General features: G+C 40.7%; 1 protein-coding gene across 1 annotated transcript in view; it reads left to right on the forward strand.

Moving 5' to 3' along the window:
• LOC129750709 (cubilin homolog) overlaps positions 1–16,736 on the forward strand; it is a 46,772-nt gene that overhangs the window by 7,066 nt on the left and 22,970 nt on the right. Inside the window, exons 2-9 of the mRNA XM_055745711.1 lie at positions 123–395; positions 457–1,372; positions 1,438–1,833; positions 8,861–10,442; positions 10,519–11,916; positions 12,144–12,487; positions 12,559–12,919; positions 16,371–16,703. Coding sequence (XP_055601686.1) covers positions 123–395; positions 457–1,372; positions 1,438–1,833; positions 8,861–10,442; positions 10,519–11,916; positions 12,144–12,487; positions 12,559–12,919; positions 16,371–16,703 — 5,603 coding nt within the window. The remainder of the gene's footprint in view (positions 1–122; positions 396–456; positions 1,373–1,437; positions 1,834–8,860; positions 10,443–10,518; positions 11,917–12,143; positions 12,488–12,558; positions 12,920–16,370; positions 16,704–16,736) is intronic.

Genomic DNA, 16,736 nt, shown 5'->3' on the forward strand with positions numbered 1-16,736 from the left:
TGTAGCTCTTATTATATTGTTTATTATATGTAGGTCAGAAAATAGGGTTCGTCTATTTAAACTATCAGCACGTTCGGGATCAGCTAGTTTTAATATAAAATTCTTTTATTGCATTTCTCCAGACCGAAAATTCTTACCAGCGATGGACATTTGATCATCGAATCGGCTGTGGATCGAAACATCTCGATAACGCTGAAGGGTAACGGTTTTCTCAACGTTGGTGATCTGAGTCTGCGCAAGGTGATACAGAGTCTTGGCAACGTAACCTCCGGAGGTACAGGAGACTCTCCGCTGCCGAACCTGCTGGACGGATCGGCTGCCCAACTTCGGGAACTCATCGGGCTGGTGAAGGGTCCTAACGGGCTGTTCAAAAGGGTTGCCGACCTAGAGAATGGGTAAGATTTGTAAAAACAATTGCGGAACAGAATCAAAACTGCCGTTTGGTCCTTTTCTCAGCACTTCAGCAGCTGGTGGAGGTCGTGAAAGGGTTCGCATATTCAACATCAATAGACGGTTGCAAACACTGGAAACCAAAGTGAAGAACATTGCCAATAAACTGAGGGAAAATAATTGTAAAACAAGTCCTTGTCAAAATGGCGGATCGTGCATTAGTTTGTACGATTCATTTGTGTGTCAGTGTCCTAAAAATTGGGAAGGACCGACCTGTGCAACCGATGTTAACGAATGCTCTGAGTTTGCCGGCACAGATTTGGGATGTCAGAACGGAGCAACGTGCAAGAACACTCCAGGTGGATACAGTTGCATATGTGCCAGCGGTTGGCAGGGAATTCATTGCAACAGTCGAAACAAGGACTGTATGACTTCGGGAAGCGAACTGTGTGGACATGGAACCTGTGTTCAAACGAAGGAAGATCCTGGTTTCAAGTGTATTTGTGAGCAAGGCTGGAAAACTAATGGGGTAACTCCTGCCTGTACGATCGATGTAGATGAATGCACAGATTCGAGGCCGCATTGTTCGAAGGACCCCGAAGTCAGCTGTATTAATCTTCCGGGGTCATTTGTGTGTGGCGGATGTCCACCGGGGTATTCTGGGAATGGATTCTACTGTGTGGATATAGATGAGTGTGAAATAAACAATGGTGGGTGTAGTACTTCTCCATCCGTAACGTGTATAAATTTACGAGGTTCATCTAAATGCGGCAATTGCCCACCTGGGTATACAGGAGATGGAAAAATATGTGAACAAAGAGGAAGCAGATGTACCCCAGGCATGTGTCACCCTCTGGCACGTTGCGTTGATTATCCCAGCGGAATAAACTGCATTTGTCCTTCTGGTTACCAGGGGTCCGGTTTTGGTCCCTCGGGTTGCCTTAGGACACCTGTCAACCCATGTCTTTTCAATCCTTGCCGAGTAAGTTAACTGCCCAAGCTACGTATTCGTGTTCATTTTCTAGAACTATATTTTCATGCTTTCAGAATGGTGGAACCTGTACAGCGGTTGGTAATAACTACACCTGCACTTGTCCGCAGGGAACGGCACTTCCAAACTGTATGAAGTTGATCAATTCTTGTGTTCCGAATCCTTGCATGAATGGTGGAACTTGTACTCCGGTTTTGGATAGGTTCGTATGCTCCTGCCCCAGTGGGTATACCGGACAGCGATGCCAGGGAGCGGCACGAGCCTGTGGAGGAATTTTGGATTCACACTCCGGAATTTTGAAACATCCTATCGATAATGGAACGTACAATCACAACGCTCGATGTGCGTGGTTGATCAAGACAAATCACACTAAAGTGTTGAATATAACCTTCAGTCAGTTCAACGTGGAAAACGCAGTTTCGACCGGAGAATGTAAATTTGACTGGTTGCAGGTAGGTTTAACAATTCCACAATTTTTTATTGGTCGAATCACATAATTAAGGTGAAAAAATATCATTCTTAAACTTAACAATTTCATTACTCATTCATTCAATTCAGGATCAAGAGCCGATTGTTCGACGCATAGGATCGAAATAAAAAAAATCTATTGTTTAAGATCTGCAACTTACTTCTTCGCTTGGAGGCAGTCAAGGTTCTCGTTGCCAAATTTAATTTGTGCAGAAAGAGTTTAGCCATCAGTGAGTGATATGATCTATTGGGTCTGCCTTTTCTTCGTTGTCCATATGGATTCCAGTGAAGCGCCTCTTTGTAGACCTGGTTCACATCGCTTCTTAGGGTATTTCTTATCTCCACTTACTTGCTCGAATCGAATTTCTTACGCCACTTAAGCTTGCCTTGTCTGCAAGATCGTTGAAATACCTTTCACAGTCCCCATATACTTAGTAGGAGAGTGGCCATTTTGGTTGACCTGTTCTTTTCCAGCTTTCGTTTTCCTCTGATGATTGACCATACTTCAGTTGTCATATCATCTTCATTCTTTCAATTTGCCGAGAGTCTATGCGCTCTGTTTTTCGACTGTGTTTCTCCTATGGATATGTGTTTGTGTGCATCGCCACTCGACCTTCTTCCCACGCCGTTAGACATTCGTAACTTGCATCCAGATCAGGATTGTTCGATCTACTGGAAAAGATTGATTTCCAAGATCGATTCAGAATCGAGCCATATAAAAAAAATCGAAGCAAAAGGATCGATATCTGCAAAATCGATCTTTAAAATTTTCGGTAATGAGGGATGTTGCCTGAGGGCAGCGTTTTGCTGAAGTAAACATTGAAATACCGACAAGAAAGCTCAAACATTCGAATATCAATGTATGAGCAATTAAAATATATGTTTTAAAATTCATGATCAGCATGTTTATAACATATCAAAAACAGAGTAAATATACGCATTTTCTATAAAACATTGATGTCGAACATTACACCAAGAAAATATGATAATTCCTTTTTCCGTTTTTGTTAACGTGAAGATTACATGCATCTTTATTAGCAAATAATTTTCATTAAAAATCAATTCCATAATTGAAATCCTATGCATGAAATTTTCTTAGATTAAAATCGGCTTTTTCGTTTAAACAAAGCATGAAAAATAGAACTCATTTATTTTCGTAGTATTCCGTCTCACGACGTAACTTCCCAGCAAACATTTATGAAGGTATAACGCAGGAACAACAGAATTATTCAAACAAATATAACAGATGAAAAGATTGTATTAAACTTATCAAAATAGCATATAGCTACAAAAGTGGAGGCGATATATCTACAATGACAAGATTCCAACGATTCGATTTTCCAAAAAAATGCAAAAATAAACAAAAAAAATGACCTCGACCGAGATTTGAACTCCAGTCCTCCGAGTTCGCAGTCCGGTATCTTACCACGATGCCAACTCATTAGTTGATTTGAAACACGCTGTAGCTCTATAGGTGAGATTTTCTTTTAACGAACCGGTCAAAGGAAGAAACCGGAGAGAGTGTCAATTGAAGGACCGCCCATTTATCGTAATTCAGTTCACTCAAATCGTAAATGTCGAATTGGCATATTCTCAACATTTTGGAGACATATTTACGAATTGATTAAACTGCTATCCGATTCAATTTTTTTTGGGGAAAGCTTGTCGTAAATTAATGATAGAAAATCACTCAATACCAACGTAGTAACGATAGTTATTGAAAATGTCTTAATATTCGATTTGGATTATCATTTCTATAACGATTTCATGTTAGCTGGGTTGACGAACATAATTCCTAAAATTCACTCGGTCCATGGCAACCATCCTCCAATTTCTCGGACATCCTGTATTCGTCAGATCACGCTCCACTTGGCCTAACTAAATCGCTCGCTGCGCCAGTTTCAGGATACTTGGTTCGCTGTAGAGTCGCGTGAGCTCGTGGATCATCCTTCGCATCCACACTCCGTTCTCCTGCACGCCACCAAAGATGGTTCTTAACACTCGTTGCTCGAATACTCTGAGTGTAAGCAGGCCCTCCTCGAGCAATATCCATGTCTTGTGCCCGTAGATAACAACCGGTCTAATGAGCGTCATATACAGGTTACACTTCGTGCGAAGGCTAAGTCTTCTCGACCGCAGTTGCTTGTGGAGTCCATAGTAGGCACGACTTCCGCTGATGATTCGCCTCCGGATCTCACGGCTGGTGTCATTGTCTGCGGTCACCAGTGAGCCTAGATAAACAAAGTCTTCGACTATTTCTAGCTCGTCGCTGTCGATCGTGAATCGTGACCTTGTTATTACTGGACAAGCGGGTTCGGTCGGTCTCGGATCTGCAGGCCGGCATGTACTTCGTCTCGGACGTATTAATCATCAACTCAATCCTTCCTGCTTCGCGTTTCAGTTTGCAATAGATCTTCTCCACCGCCGCAGATGATCTACTACATGAATGTCATCGGCAAAGTAAAGCTTAGTTCTTTTAGAAATGGGACACTTTCTTTTGCTTATAGCTCGTTTACTAGTAATCGGACATTCAAAATTTTGACAGCATTTTGTTGCCTGTGAAAAGTACTATCTGAGCTATTTTTTCAAAATTTAATATTTACGCGTTTTTGAGATATTTACGAAGAAAGAAAAAAAGAAAATAATAATTTTGCACAGTTTCCATCAAAATCCACCATTTTCAAATTGATAACTGACAAAACCGTTGATTATTCAAAGAAGAACTGTGGGTGAGTAGGGGAAATGTTTGCAAAAACTGTCAAAAATGTCCACAAAGTTCAAATCAAGCATTGGAGTGAAGCAACTACGGCTTAGGGTCATCAGGGAAGTCAAGTCTCATGCTAACATTTTCCATTTTCAATAAGCGATAAACTAAGGGTAAATCGCTGACAAGCCCAAAAAATTTTTCTCCGATAAGCTGAAAGTGTTACCTAGTAATGAATCATTCAAACTTAACCTTAAACAACAAATTTTTGCTAGTTCCAGAGCTCGTAAGCTGTAGATTCGGTACCGAGGCTATGGGACAGCTGATTTCTGATGAACGACAAAACTTATGGAATACAATATTTTAAACAAATTCCAGCGGTTGAATCCTATACCATGTCTGCTCGTTGCAAGGTCCCGAGTATATTGATGAATGTATTTGCTGGTTATTTTGTATAAATTATAAAGATTTGCCAAAATTCTGCTTCTGTGGAAAAAAAAACAACAATTTTCAAAACGAAAACTTTGGTTTTCGCTGTTTTTAAAAGCCTAAAACGAGTAATCTTGTATGGACCCTTCGCATCCTACTATCTAAACTAACCGACTTTTCTTTGAGTTCGATTTCATGATGATTTTACTCCGTTATTGCCAGATTTTGCCAGCAGAAATTCCTCTTAAAACGCTCAAAAAGGGGGTCAAAAAAAATCAAATTTGTTAATTTCAAAGCAGCCGTATCCACTAAATTGCCCCCAGTTTCTTTTTAGAGGGAAATATTGGACCGAAAAGTAGCAGAAACTGAAGGAAGAGGATATAGCCACCTAACATACAGATAAGACGAAGCATAAGTTTAAAAAACTGATAAATATCATGGCTGAAAAAAGTGTGCGCCGGTTAATGGGAGGTACCAAGAATAAAGTAGAATTTTTTCTTACAATAAAACGATAATTTTTTTTTAATTTTTTGATGAATTATCATAAGTTTACCTTCATTTCCTCCATAGAAAGTATTTAGATCAATCGAAAGGTTTTTGAGATACACGCATTCGTAACTGTCCCATTTCTAAAAGAACTAAGCTTTAGATAAGTTGATTGGATCTGTTGAAAATCATGCCCTGCATTTCGCCCACCGCTCGGCGAATAACACCTTCTAGTGCCACGTTGAACATCGTGCGGGATAGACCATCGCCTTATTGAAGCTCCCTGTGCGATTCGAATGAACTCGACAATTCCACCGAAATCCACACACAGCACTGCGTTCCATCCACCGTCGCCTTGATCAGTCTGGTCAGCTTCCCGGAAAAGGTTTTCTCGTTTATTATTTTTCATAGCTCGTCACGGTCGATCGTGTGTAGGGAGTTGGTGTTCACGGCATTTTTGGGGGATTTGCCGTAATGTGAAAATCTGGTCCGTCGGTGACCGTCCCCCCATGAAGCCGATCTGATGACTTCCCATGAATCTGTTTGCTTATGGCGTTAGGCGGCAGAGTAGGATTCGGGACAGCACTTTGTAGGCGGCATAGAGGACAGTGATCACTCGGTAGTTTTCACAGTCCAATCGTCGCCCTTCTTGTAGATGGGGCATAGAAACCCCTCCTTCCACTCCTTTGGTAGCTATTCTGTGTCCCAGATGCGCACTATCAACCCGGTGTAGGCAACCGGCCAACTTGTTCGGGCCTATTTTGACGAGTTCAGCTGCGATGCCATCCTTTCCAGCCGACTTGTTGCTATTCAGCTGGCTAATGGCTTTTTTAACTTCACTCTTCGTTGTAAGTTGCTCCTCTACGTCGTTGGCTACGCCGGCGATGTACCTTCCCCCTCCGTCTTGATCTCCTGCATTTGCGCCGCTCAGGTGTTCTTCGAAGTGCTGCTTTCACCTCTCACGATTTTCTGCCAGGATGCCCCGTCCTTGCAGCACGATGCCTTTGCAGGATGCGTTGAGTTTCTGATACATAGATAGTCGTTCCGTCAAGTTCGTTCCACATGCCCGATGACGTTCTCCGCAGCACTGTTGATGACGTCTTGATGGTATCCTAACAGTCCACGAGAGGGGCTTCGTCAAGCTCGCCCTCTGCCGGCAGCGCTGCTTCGAGCAATTGCGCGTAGTCTGCCGTGACCTCAGGTGGGTTCAGTCGTGCGATATTGATCCGTGGCGGGAGTCGGTTTCGTATGTTGTTCACTACGGAGAGTTTGGGCGCATCTTCACCATCACCAGATAATGGTCTGTCTTGATGTGAGCGCTTCGATAGGATCTGAAGTCGATAATGTCCGAGTAGTCAGCTGACTATTAATAAAGCATGGGTCACTACAAATCTGGACGCGTTAAAACAGGTCTATCTCGGAGCTATGTAAACGAAATAAAAATATTTTGTAATCAAAATGTAGGGTTTTTATTGCACTTCAAAGGAAAAATAAGAAAAAAAAATATTTCGATGTTTTTTTGATAAAATTTCGAACTTTTCGTCTAGAACCACTCATCAAAGTTTAGACACCCTATTCACTGACCACAGCGGCCATTTTGTTCCACAATCTCTTCATCTCTGTTGCTTCCCGAGTCGTCCTACCATTCTTCTTCATCTTCTGCTTGACAATTGCCCAAAATTTTTCAATAGGGCGGAATTGAGGGAAGTTGGGTGGGTTGATGCTCTTTTCGACAAAATCCACCCGTTGGCAAAATACCACTGTAGTACCTCTTTGCTGTAGTGGCAGCTTGCCAAATCTGGCGAAAACTTTACTGGTCTTTTGTGAGATCTATTGTACGAAAAAGAAAACATTTTTAAGGCACCCCTCCTTGTACATTTCGGAGTCCATGGTCTTGTTTTTCACAAAAACCGGGGTTTTCCGTCCGCAGCTGCAAATACCTTGCCAGATCAAACACTTTCTTGTCAACTTATCGGCATAAACGAATTTGAACTTGGCGGGGACATCACCCTGACCAGTGCAGTGCACCACTGCAGTGGCTTTATAAAATTTTTGGCCAGGAAGCTGCCCAAAATCCATCTTCACGTACGTTTCGTCATCCATGAGGATGCATCCGTCGTACTTCGTTGGAATCTTGTTGTATAACTTCCGGGCACGTCCTTTGGCTACTAAATTCTGCTTCAATGTCCGGTTTGGTCGCTTACTGGCCCGATAGGATCGTATTCCTTCGCGGAGACTAATTATTCTGACGGTGTACCGGTCGACGTTGAATTTCTCGGCGATGTCGTAGTCCGACTACCCTGTGTTTGCCTTGATCGTTCTCAACACCTTCAAATGCAGTTTCTGATTCTTAGGTCCACTATAACGCTTGGTATGAACCTGCCGATCGATAGTATGCATCTCACGGAATCGTTTGAGAACGCTGCACACGGTTGATTTGAGCATTTTTAACAATTTCGCGATTTTTTTTAACCCGACCACGTCGGTTTTTAACGTGAGTGTTCAAAATTTATTTTCGTCTCGCGGCTTTTATCACGTGCAACTTTTTTGAAACAAAACGAATCGTAATGAAATTTTCAGCACTGATAGAAGAAACATTTCCGAACAAAGTACAGTCAAAACATTCCAGATCCAACAACTAGGAGCGCAATGGTATAATAAACAGTGCGTCCAGATTCATGGTGGTCCATGCTTTATGTGGTCGATATGTGATTGCGTTTGGTACGGCGAGCTCCAGATGTACTTGTGCGGGAAGCGGTGCTGGGAAAAGGTACTACGTACGGCCATTCGTTTGGAGACGGCGAAATCTATTAGTCTGAGGCCGTTTTCGTTAGTCAGCTGGTACGCCCTGAACCTTCCAATTGTCGGTTTGAATTCCTCCTCCTGGCAAACCTGAGCGTTGAAATCTCCGATGACGATCTTGTTTATCATGTTTTGAGCAACGATCGTATTCACGTTCCAACTGAGCGTAGAATTCGTCTTTGACGTCACCTGTTCTTCCGAGATAAGGTGCACGTTGATGATGCTGATGTTGAAGAACCGACCCTTGATTCTCAACCGGCACATTCGTGAGATGATCGGGGTCCATCCGATCACGTGCTTTTACATCTTTCCCATCACTATAAAAGCTGTTCCAAGCTCGTGTGTATTGCCGCAGCTCTAGATCGATCCAAGCTTCGTTCGTTGCGGATATCAATTAGGCTTCTTCTCCGTTTCGGTTGATACAGATGTGTTCAATTTGATGACGATGAGAAAATAGCGATCCATCGATCACCACGTTGTTGTTGCACTTCATGCTGTAGTTGTTTTTTCACACTTGATTTTTTGAAGTTTTGTAATAGTTACTTCTAGCATTTATATTTATTTGTTTTTAATACTTCTCTTACAACCAGATCCATGATGGCAGGACATCTGCAGCACATGTCATTGGTAGATTTTGCGGAAACACTCTACCTCGGGGTGGTAACATAATCTCGACCCATAACGTTATATACCTGTGGTTCCGATCGGACAACAGCACAGCTCACGATGGTTTTGAGCTACGATGGGACAGCATTGATCCGGTGTGTGGAGGGGAAATTGCCATCAAGAGTCATGGGGTGTTGACGTCGCCCGGATCACCTGGATCATATCCGCCGAATCGGGATTGCAAATGGTTCCTCACGGCACCTCCGGGAAAACGCATCCAGTTTCACTTTTTCACAATGAAAATCGAGGCACACAATAGCTGCGAGTATGATTTCCTGCAAATTAATGACGGTGTGCGAGATGAGTCGACAATGTTGGTTAAATTCTGTAACACTACTCATCCGGAGCCGCTGGTGACACCGAGCAACGAAGCTACCGTATATTTTCATTCGGATGAAGACAGTAACGATGCAGGTTTTCAAATAAGTTATGCGGTAATCGAAGGTATTCCTGGATGCGGTGGAATTTTTACAAAAACTGAGGGAGAGATCAGCTCTCCAAGGCGCAACGAGGACAATTTTTATCCGCACAACTTGAACTGCGAATATTTAATACAACTGCCAGCAGAAACTAAAATCGAAATAAAGTTTAATCGTTTCCATTTGGAGGCAAGTGATTCCTGTAAATTTGACTACGTAGCAGTGTTTGACGGTCGCACAGTCGATGCGCCAAGCCTTGGGAAGTTTTGTGGTGATCGAATTCCAGCAGAAATTACTTCCTCCTCCAACAATCTATTGTTGTTGTTCAGATCTGATTGGTCAACCTCTCATGGAGGATTCTCAATATCTTACAAAGTTAGATGTGGAGGAGTTATCACGGATCCGAATACGGAAATCGTTAGCCCTGGTTACCCGAGGGCTTATGGATCCAACCAACTGTGTGACTATTTGATCCAAGGTCCTGTAGGGAAAGCGATTAAGTTGGATTTCTCTGACTTCGATATCGAAGGAAATTCTTTTCCAAATTGTGATTTGGATTATGTTGCGATTTACGATGGTTATGAAGAGAATAACAACACACGGATAGGCAAATACTGTAGCGCCAAAACGCCACCTCAAGCATTGTCCACGCTGAACGTTATGTTGCTTCGCTTTGTCTCAGACGTTTCAATAAATGGTCGCGGATTTAAGGCAAATTTTTCGTTTGTTGATGTTGCTTGCGGAGGCATTCTAAAATCGGACGATATAACGATCAGAATCGATCAGGGAACTTACCTGCCTGATACGGACTGCCGGTGGGTGATTGTAGCACCTAAAACGCATGCCGTTCAACTGTCGTGGAATAGTTTCGAGCTGGAGAAAAGTAGCAACTGCTTGTACGACTTTGTGGAGATTTACGATAATTCGACCAAAGGAAATAGTAGCTTCGTTGGTCGTTATTGTGGAACGACTAAGCCTCCGGCGATAACGAGTGCAGGCAACATTGTCACCATCCGGTTCCGGACGGACAGCTCCAACGCCAAGGATGGATTTGTTTTATCATTTTCGTTTATAGATGTTCAAAAAAGTAAGTTTTGATAACTATTATACAACAATAAAATGTACAAAATAAAACCAAAATTTCATCCCAACTTAATTTTCAGTGTGTGGAGGAAATTTCTTCACCAGCACCGGAATCATCAAATCGCCAGGATTCCCGGGTGAATACACCGCTAGCAAGGTGTGCGAGTGGACTATCACGGTACCAATGGGACAGCAGATTCGCCTGGACGTGAAAAGCTTCACCATGGAGAAGCATTCGAATTGTCGCTTCGATGGCTTGGAAATCAGAAACGGAGGAACGGCCAACTCACCGCTAATTGGAAAGTATTGTGGAACGGATGAGTTTGATGGTATTACCTCGTTTGGGAATAAATTGTATCTGAAGTTTTATTCAGACGCTTCGAGAAATTATGCCGGGTTTGAAATTGAATGGGACGGTACAGCCACCGGATGTGGAGGAGTGTTGACTTCTCCAAGAGGATCGATCATTTCTCCGAATTATCCGGAACCATACGGAAACAGAGCTCAGTGTACTTGGAGGATAAGTGTTAGCGAAGGGTCCGCAGTTCATATTGTCTTCAGTGATTTGGAACTTGAGAGTCACCCCAACTGTCGATACGATTATTTAGAGGTATTTGATGGGAAGGACGTTTCGAGTAAAAGCATGGGACGCTATTGCACAGCAGATACTGATCCAATTCAATTGGACACATCCACAAACCATGCTTTGGTAAAGATGCGCACTGATGACACCAACCATGGACGCGGATTCCACTTGAAGTATAACATTGTATGCAAACGAAACCTTACCGGCTTCAGTGGTGTTATTGAGTCCCCAAATTTCCCAAACAAGTATTCTCCTGGATCGGATTGTTTATGGACTATAACCGTCCCACGTGGGAATAAAATTGATCTAGAGTTTTCGCATTTCGAACTGGAAAACGGCATGACTTTCGACAAGAACATGTCACACGTGTGTCACTTCGATTATGTTGAGATCATCGAGACCAAAGGCGAATCGACCATCTCGCGTAAATACTGCAATCACATGCCAGCCAAGATGACCTCAAAGGGATCGTCCATATCGGTGGCCTTCCGTACCGATACCAGTGGGGAAACGAGTGGCTTCCGGCTGGAATGGCAAATCAACGGATGTGGTGGAATTCTGACGAAGCCTGTTGGAACATTTTCAACCCCCAACTATCCCAACGAGTATCCGGTTAGCACTCATTGTCATTGGACCATTTCAATGCCCGTGGGATATGTCGTTGAAGTTATGATTCAAGACTTCAACATGGAAGCATCCGGTACCTGTCGGTATGATGGATTAGCCTTTTCAAATACCGAGGACTTTAGTCAAGTGATAACGGAGTTCTGCCACACACAGAGAGAACCGGTAAAGTTGATCAGTAGCGGCCACATGTTGTATGCAAAGTTCTTCAGCGACCAAACTTACACGTACAAAGGATTTACAGCGACGTATCGCATGTTGCCAGCAAGTAAGTTTGTATATTTAAATTTCAAGGTTGTGGACTCACGTAACAAGTTTGCGATATTCATCAAAAGTACTCTCTCTATTTGTTTTGAAATAATTTGTGGTATGTTTGGAAATTTTTACCCTCAAAATTTTATAGGTGTGAAGTAATTTCCAAAATAATTTCAAATTATAAGTATTGGAATCCATTTCAGCTGAAAATTCTCGAAAACTATTTGGTTTTCCTTTCAGAATGCGGTGGCTTGATAACCTCTCACCAGGGTGTCGTGTATTCTCCAAACTATCCACGAAACTACCCCAGCAACAGTTCGTGTGAATGGACAATCCAAACGAATCCGGCCCACACGTTGCAGCTAACGTTTGAGGATATTGGCATCGTACGTAGTGACAACTGCACCAAGGACTACGTGAAGGTATACGACGGTCCCATCCGGGACGAGAGTAAGCTGCTGATGACTATTTGCGATAGTGAAGCCAACGTAACGTCCGCAATTTCCTCCGGATACCGAATGTTGGTGGTGTTCCAATCCGACGAAGCCTTGGAGGCGAAAGGATTCCGGGCTAACTTCACAACGGTTTGTAAAGTTTTTTAAACATTTTCAGTTCTCAAAGTATTTATTTAGCTAACATTTGCGAATTTCTTCAGAATTGTGGTGCCAAGATCAACGTTACCCAGTCGGGTATAATTTCGTTGGAAAATACCTTTACCATCAGATCGGAAAACTGCACCTGGATACTGATGGCAGAGCAGCTCACCCAACACATCACACTGCAGGTGATGCACATGAATGTCGTCGAGGTGGAGGGAAATTGTTTAGCCAATCTCACAATTCATGATGGAGATTCGATTGAAGCGCCGATCCGATATGCTGGCTGTGGTAGCAAAAGTCCTCCTGCCCTGGTTAGTAACGGAAACTCGCTGACGATTCACATCACATCGGAAGATTTCAATTTGTTCAGCCTCCTGGGAACACAGTTTGTGGCCAGTTACACAACTTTGGAGAACGGTAAGTGCGATGGTTGGATTGATTGAGATTTTTTTTTACTATTTATAAGTAACATGATGATATTGACTTAGAAAACCAAATTAAAAAAAAACAAAAGAATATCTGTATCTCCATGCAATTAAAGAATTAATTCCATGGAGATACAGATATATGTAAGAGTAAATCAAAACCTAAAAAATGGTTTTATTCACAACAACAATTCAGTGACTGAAATTGAGACAAAATTTCCAATCGAGTGCCGAAAAACAAATTATAGCTGAAAAATGAAATCCTAATACAAAATTGGTGGTATGGAATCAAGAATTTTGAAAAATTACGAAAATCTTTTGATGTTTAACCTCTCGTAGGATAATTTGTTTAATAATTAATTATTCTATTACTGTTTCTGAAAATGTGCTTACTACCAATCTACCAATGTACATATGCCAAAAGCTTATGGTTTTTCAACGATCCAGATTATCAATATTTTATAATTTTCTGAAAATTTGACCAGGGGGGCGTTTAGCTCGAAAATTTTGCAAAAGGGGGCGATGAGTGAAAATAGTTTGAAAACCACTGGTATAGATTGTAAATTGAAGGACCGCCCATTTATCGTAAATCAGTTCACTTTTAGGTAGCTCAAATCGTTAATGCCGTATAAGCATATTCTCAACTTTCTGGAGACATATTTACATGTTGACTAAACTGCTATCCGATTTACATTTTTTTGGGCAAAGCTTGTCGTAAATGAATGATAGAAAATCACTCAATACCAACGTGTTTACGATTGTTATTGAAAATGACTTGATATTAGATTTGGAATATCATTTCTATAACGATTTCATGTTAGCTGAGCTTTTTTCTGAAAATTTCGAAGGGGAGGGGAGGGGGTGTGGTAAGGGTGACAAATGAAGAAATTTATATTTGTTCCGGCCTAGTTCTCATCACATTAAAAACAATTTGGTCAAATTGATCTTCTAAATGTGCAAGAGATACATTTATAGCCCTCAGATCTAAAGGGATATAGTTTCGATTTTGAGATAAAAATGCCAAAAAAAATCATATCTCAAATTCTGTTTAGTGATTTCATCAGATTTTTTGTTTTTTTTTCTCAGAATTTTACGCTTGGAGAAATTAAAAAAGTAAAATAAAATATATGGATAATGGCAAAATAGCTTATGTTCTCTAAATTAGCTTTTATGCAATTTAATCCATTTGACTCCAAGATGAGAGCCTTAACAAAAAACATAAATTCAAAATGGAAATGAAATGTTAAAGCAAAGTATAAGGACTCCAAATGATAGCACCTTGAACAAAGATTACGAGTTCTCAAAAGTCATAAAAACCATGAAACAGAACTTCAGTTACTGAAGAAACAAGACAAGACTTGAAGATCTCAGTTAATTGAATCTGGAAAAAGATAAAATTAAAAACAAAGAAATATCAATGATTAAACAATCACTCAAAGATAATAGCAATGAGATCGTTTTTATGATAAAAAAAATTGAAATATGATAAACTGAATTCAGGATATCTACTTCAGTAGAGAATAACTGTTAAACAGAAGTACCTACCTTATTCAATAGTAAAAAGCTTCGGTAAAATCGGTTAAAAATGTTACAATTTGAAATTCAATTCTAAGACTGAAATTGGCATGGAAATTCAATAGAGAAACTAAACATTGCCGATTGGTCCATTTCAATCCAATCCAATCCAATTCAATTTAATCCATATTTTTTAAACTCCCCCCAAAAAATTAGTTTAAGTGAACCTAATACACCTTGTAATTCTGCAAGAAGATTGTATGAAATGAAAATGGAAGATGTTTTTCTTTAGTCTACCTATTCTGCTCTGAAAATCTTCTTTCAATATCTGGTAATTAACTGTTATTTGTTCAAATTTTTACGTTGCATTTTTTAATGTCGAGTAAACATTTTATAATCAAAACCTAATGTTGGATTCGCTGGGACCTCCTTAATTGTATTCTTCATTGTATAATTAACAATAACCATGTATTATTTATTATAGGGTAAGCATTCCAGATTTCCCGGAATTTTCCGAAGATGCTCGGGCTTTCAAAGTAAAGTGGATAAGTATTATAAAAAAAATCAGAAAATTCTAATTTTGCTCAGTTTTTTTAACTTAAATTTTCTTCATGATTTATTTAATAATCACTTATTTCTGCAAAGATTTGTAATGATTTGTAATGGTTTTGAGCAAAGTTGTATTGTTCTGCTTAGCCCGCGAAATACGGGAAAACTTCTGCAATGCTTGTACTAGGGTCCTTCTAAGTTAAGCAAACTTTTTTTTTTGTTTCGATTTTAGTCGTTTTACCATGTTTGTGGCATTCGCGACTTTATTAACGTTGCGGTTGGCGGATAGTTATTGAAAAACTTATCCGGTACAACTGTGTTCGATGTTTACTCTTGAGCTCGAACTCGCGGACATCGACTTAGAAGGCAACTGATTTACCAACTGAGCTATATAACAAGCCCCAAGGGAAACTATTCGAGATATTTTTCACAGAACACCAAACCACCCCCCCCCCCTCCCCTTAGCTATTATATTATAAGTTTTCATTTCAATTTTCTTGTTTTGATTTCTGTTCCTTGATTTCTAGAACTTGATGTAAAGTAATGTACAAATTTTTTGTCTTCGAGGGCCGCTGAGTCGGGGATAGGGTGGTCTTACAAAGTTACAGCAAAGTTTGTATGATATTTTTTTATCAATATCTTCTTGGTAATTGATGGAACTTTGTTGTTTTTTAAACGCTGTTAAGCATTTTTTCAGACACAGTAGTAACGAAGTTTTTATAAATTTACAAAATTCGTATAGCAACAACGGAGCGTACGGATTAGATCCAAAGAACTATATTTCTCATAATGACGCAATGAAAGCTCACGCGAGATTTATTGTTGAATTTTGACTGATTTTTTTCATAGATTTCTATTCCTATTTGTTCGTTTTCATTTGGGAATAGCAAATTGAACACTAAGAACAAAAATCCAATAATTTTATGTTTCATTTTTCAACCTATCGTCGGTAATGCGAACCTTGCTGATTTTGACAAAAATCCCTGCAGGAAAAATTATTAGTTCAGCCCGATTATATCGTCGAAATTGCTTATTTTTTCCTTGAAAGTAGGGTGGCATTTTCCAACTGGAATAGCATTTCTTCAAAAGCGATCAATGCACACCTTGGAATCCCAACTAGCGAAATCGAGTGTCGAGTCCGTATGGTCAGTGGTCATGTACGTTATGTATACGCAATATTCAAACGTAAATTTTTCGTAGGTAACAATACATTACAAAGGCCTTAAATTTCTTTTAGCAGGTAATGAAAACTGCTGTAAAGGATCCTTTACTGAAATTTGTTCTTTGGATATATAGATAAAAAATATTATTACCAATGAATTTAAGTTATAATGATAACAATTTGATATAATTTAACCCACATCGATTTTCCGTTCCAGCATGTGGAGGAACGCTGACGTCCTTCGCTGGGGAATTTGCCTCTCCTAACTATCCTAACACGTACCCACTCAACGTGGAGTGCGTATGGCAGCTGACGGCTTCACCGGGCAACTCGCTACAGCTGTACATGGAATCGCTAAACATTCCACCCTCGGACGACTGCAACAGTGACTATTTGGAGATTCGCGAAGAATCGGGCAGTGGCAAACTGATAGGTGACTATTGCGGTGACAATCCTGCCATTAATCTGACGTCCTCGAACAGTTTTTGGGTCAAGCTGAAAACGAGCAACCAAAATGTTGGCAAAGGTTTTCTCGCTAGCTATTCTTACGGTAGGTAGATGTTGTGATTGGCGAATTAGCAGT

This window comes from Uranotaenia lowii, chromosome 3 (assembly GCF_029784155.1).
Source record: "Uranotaenia lowii strain MFRU-FL chromosome 3, ASM2978415v1, whole genome shotgun sequence".
Classification (NCBI taxonomy): domain Eukaryota; kingdom Metazoa; phylum Arthropoda; class Insecta; order Diptera; family Culicidae; genus Uranotaenia; species Uranotaenia lowii.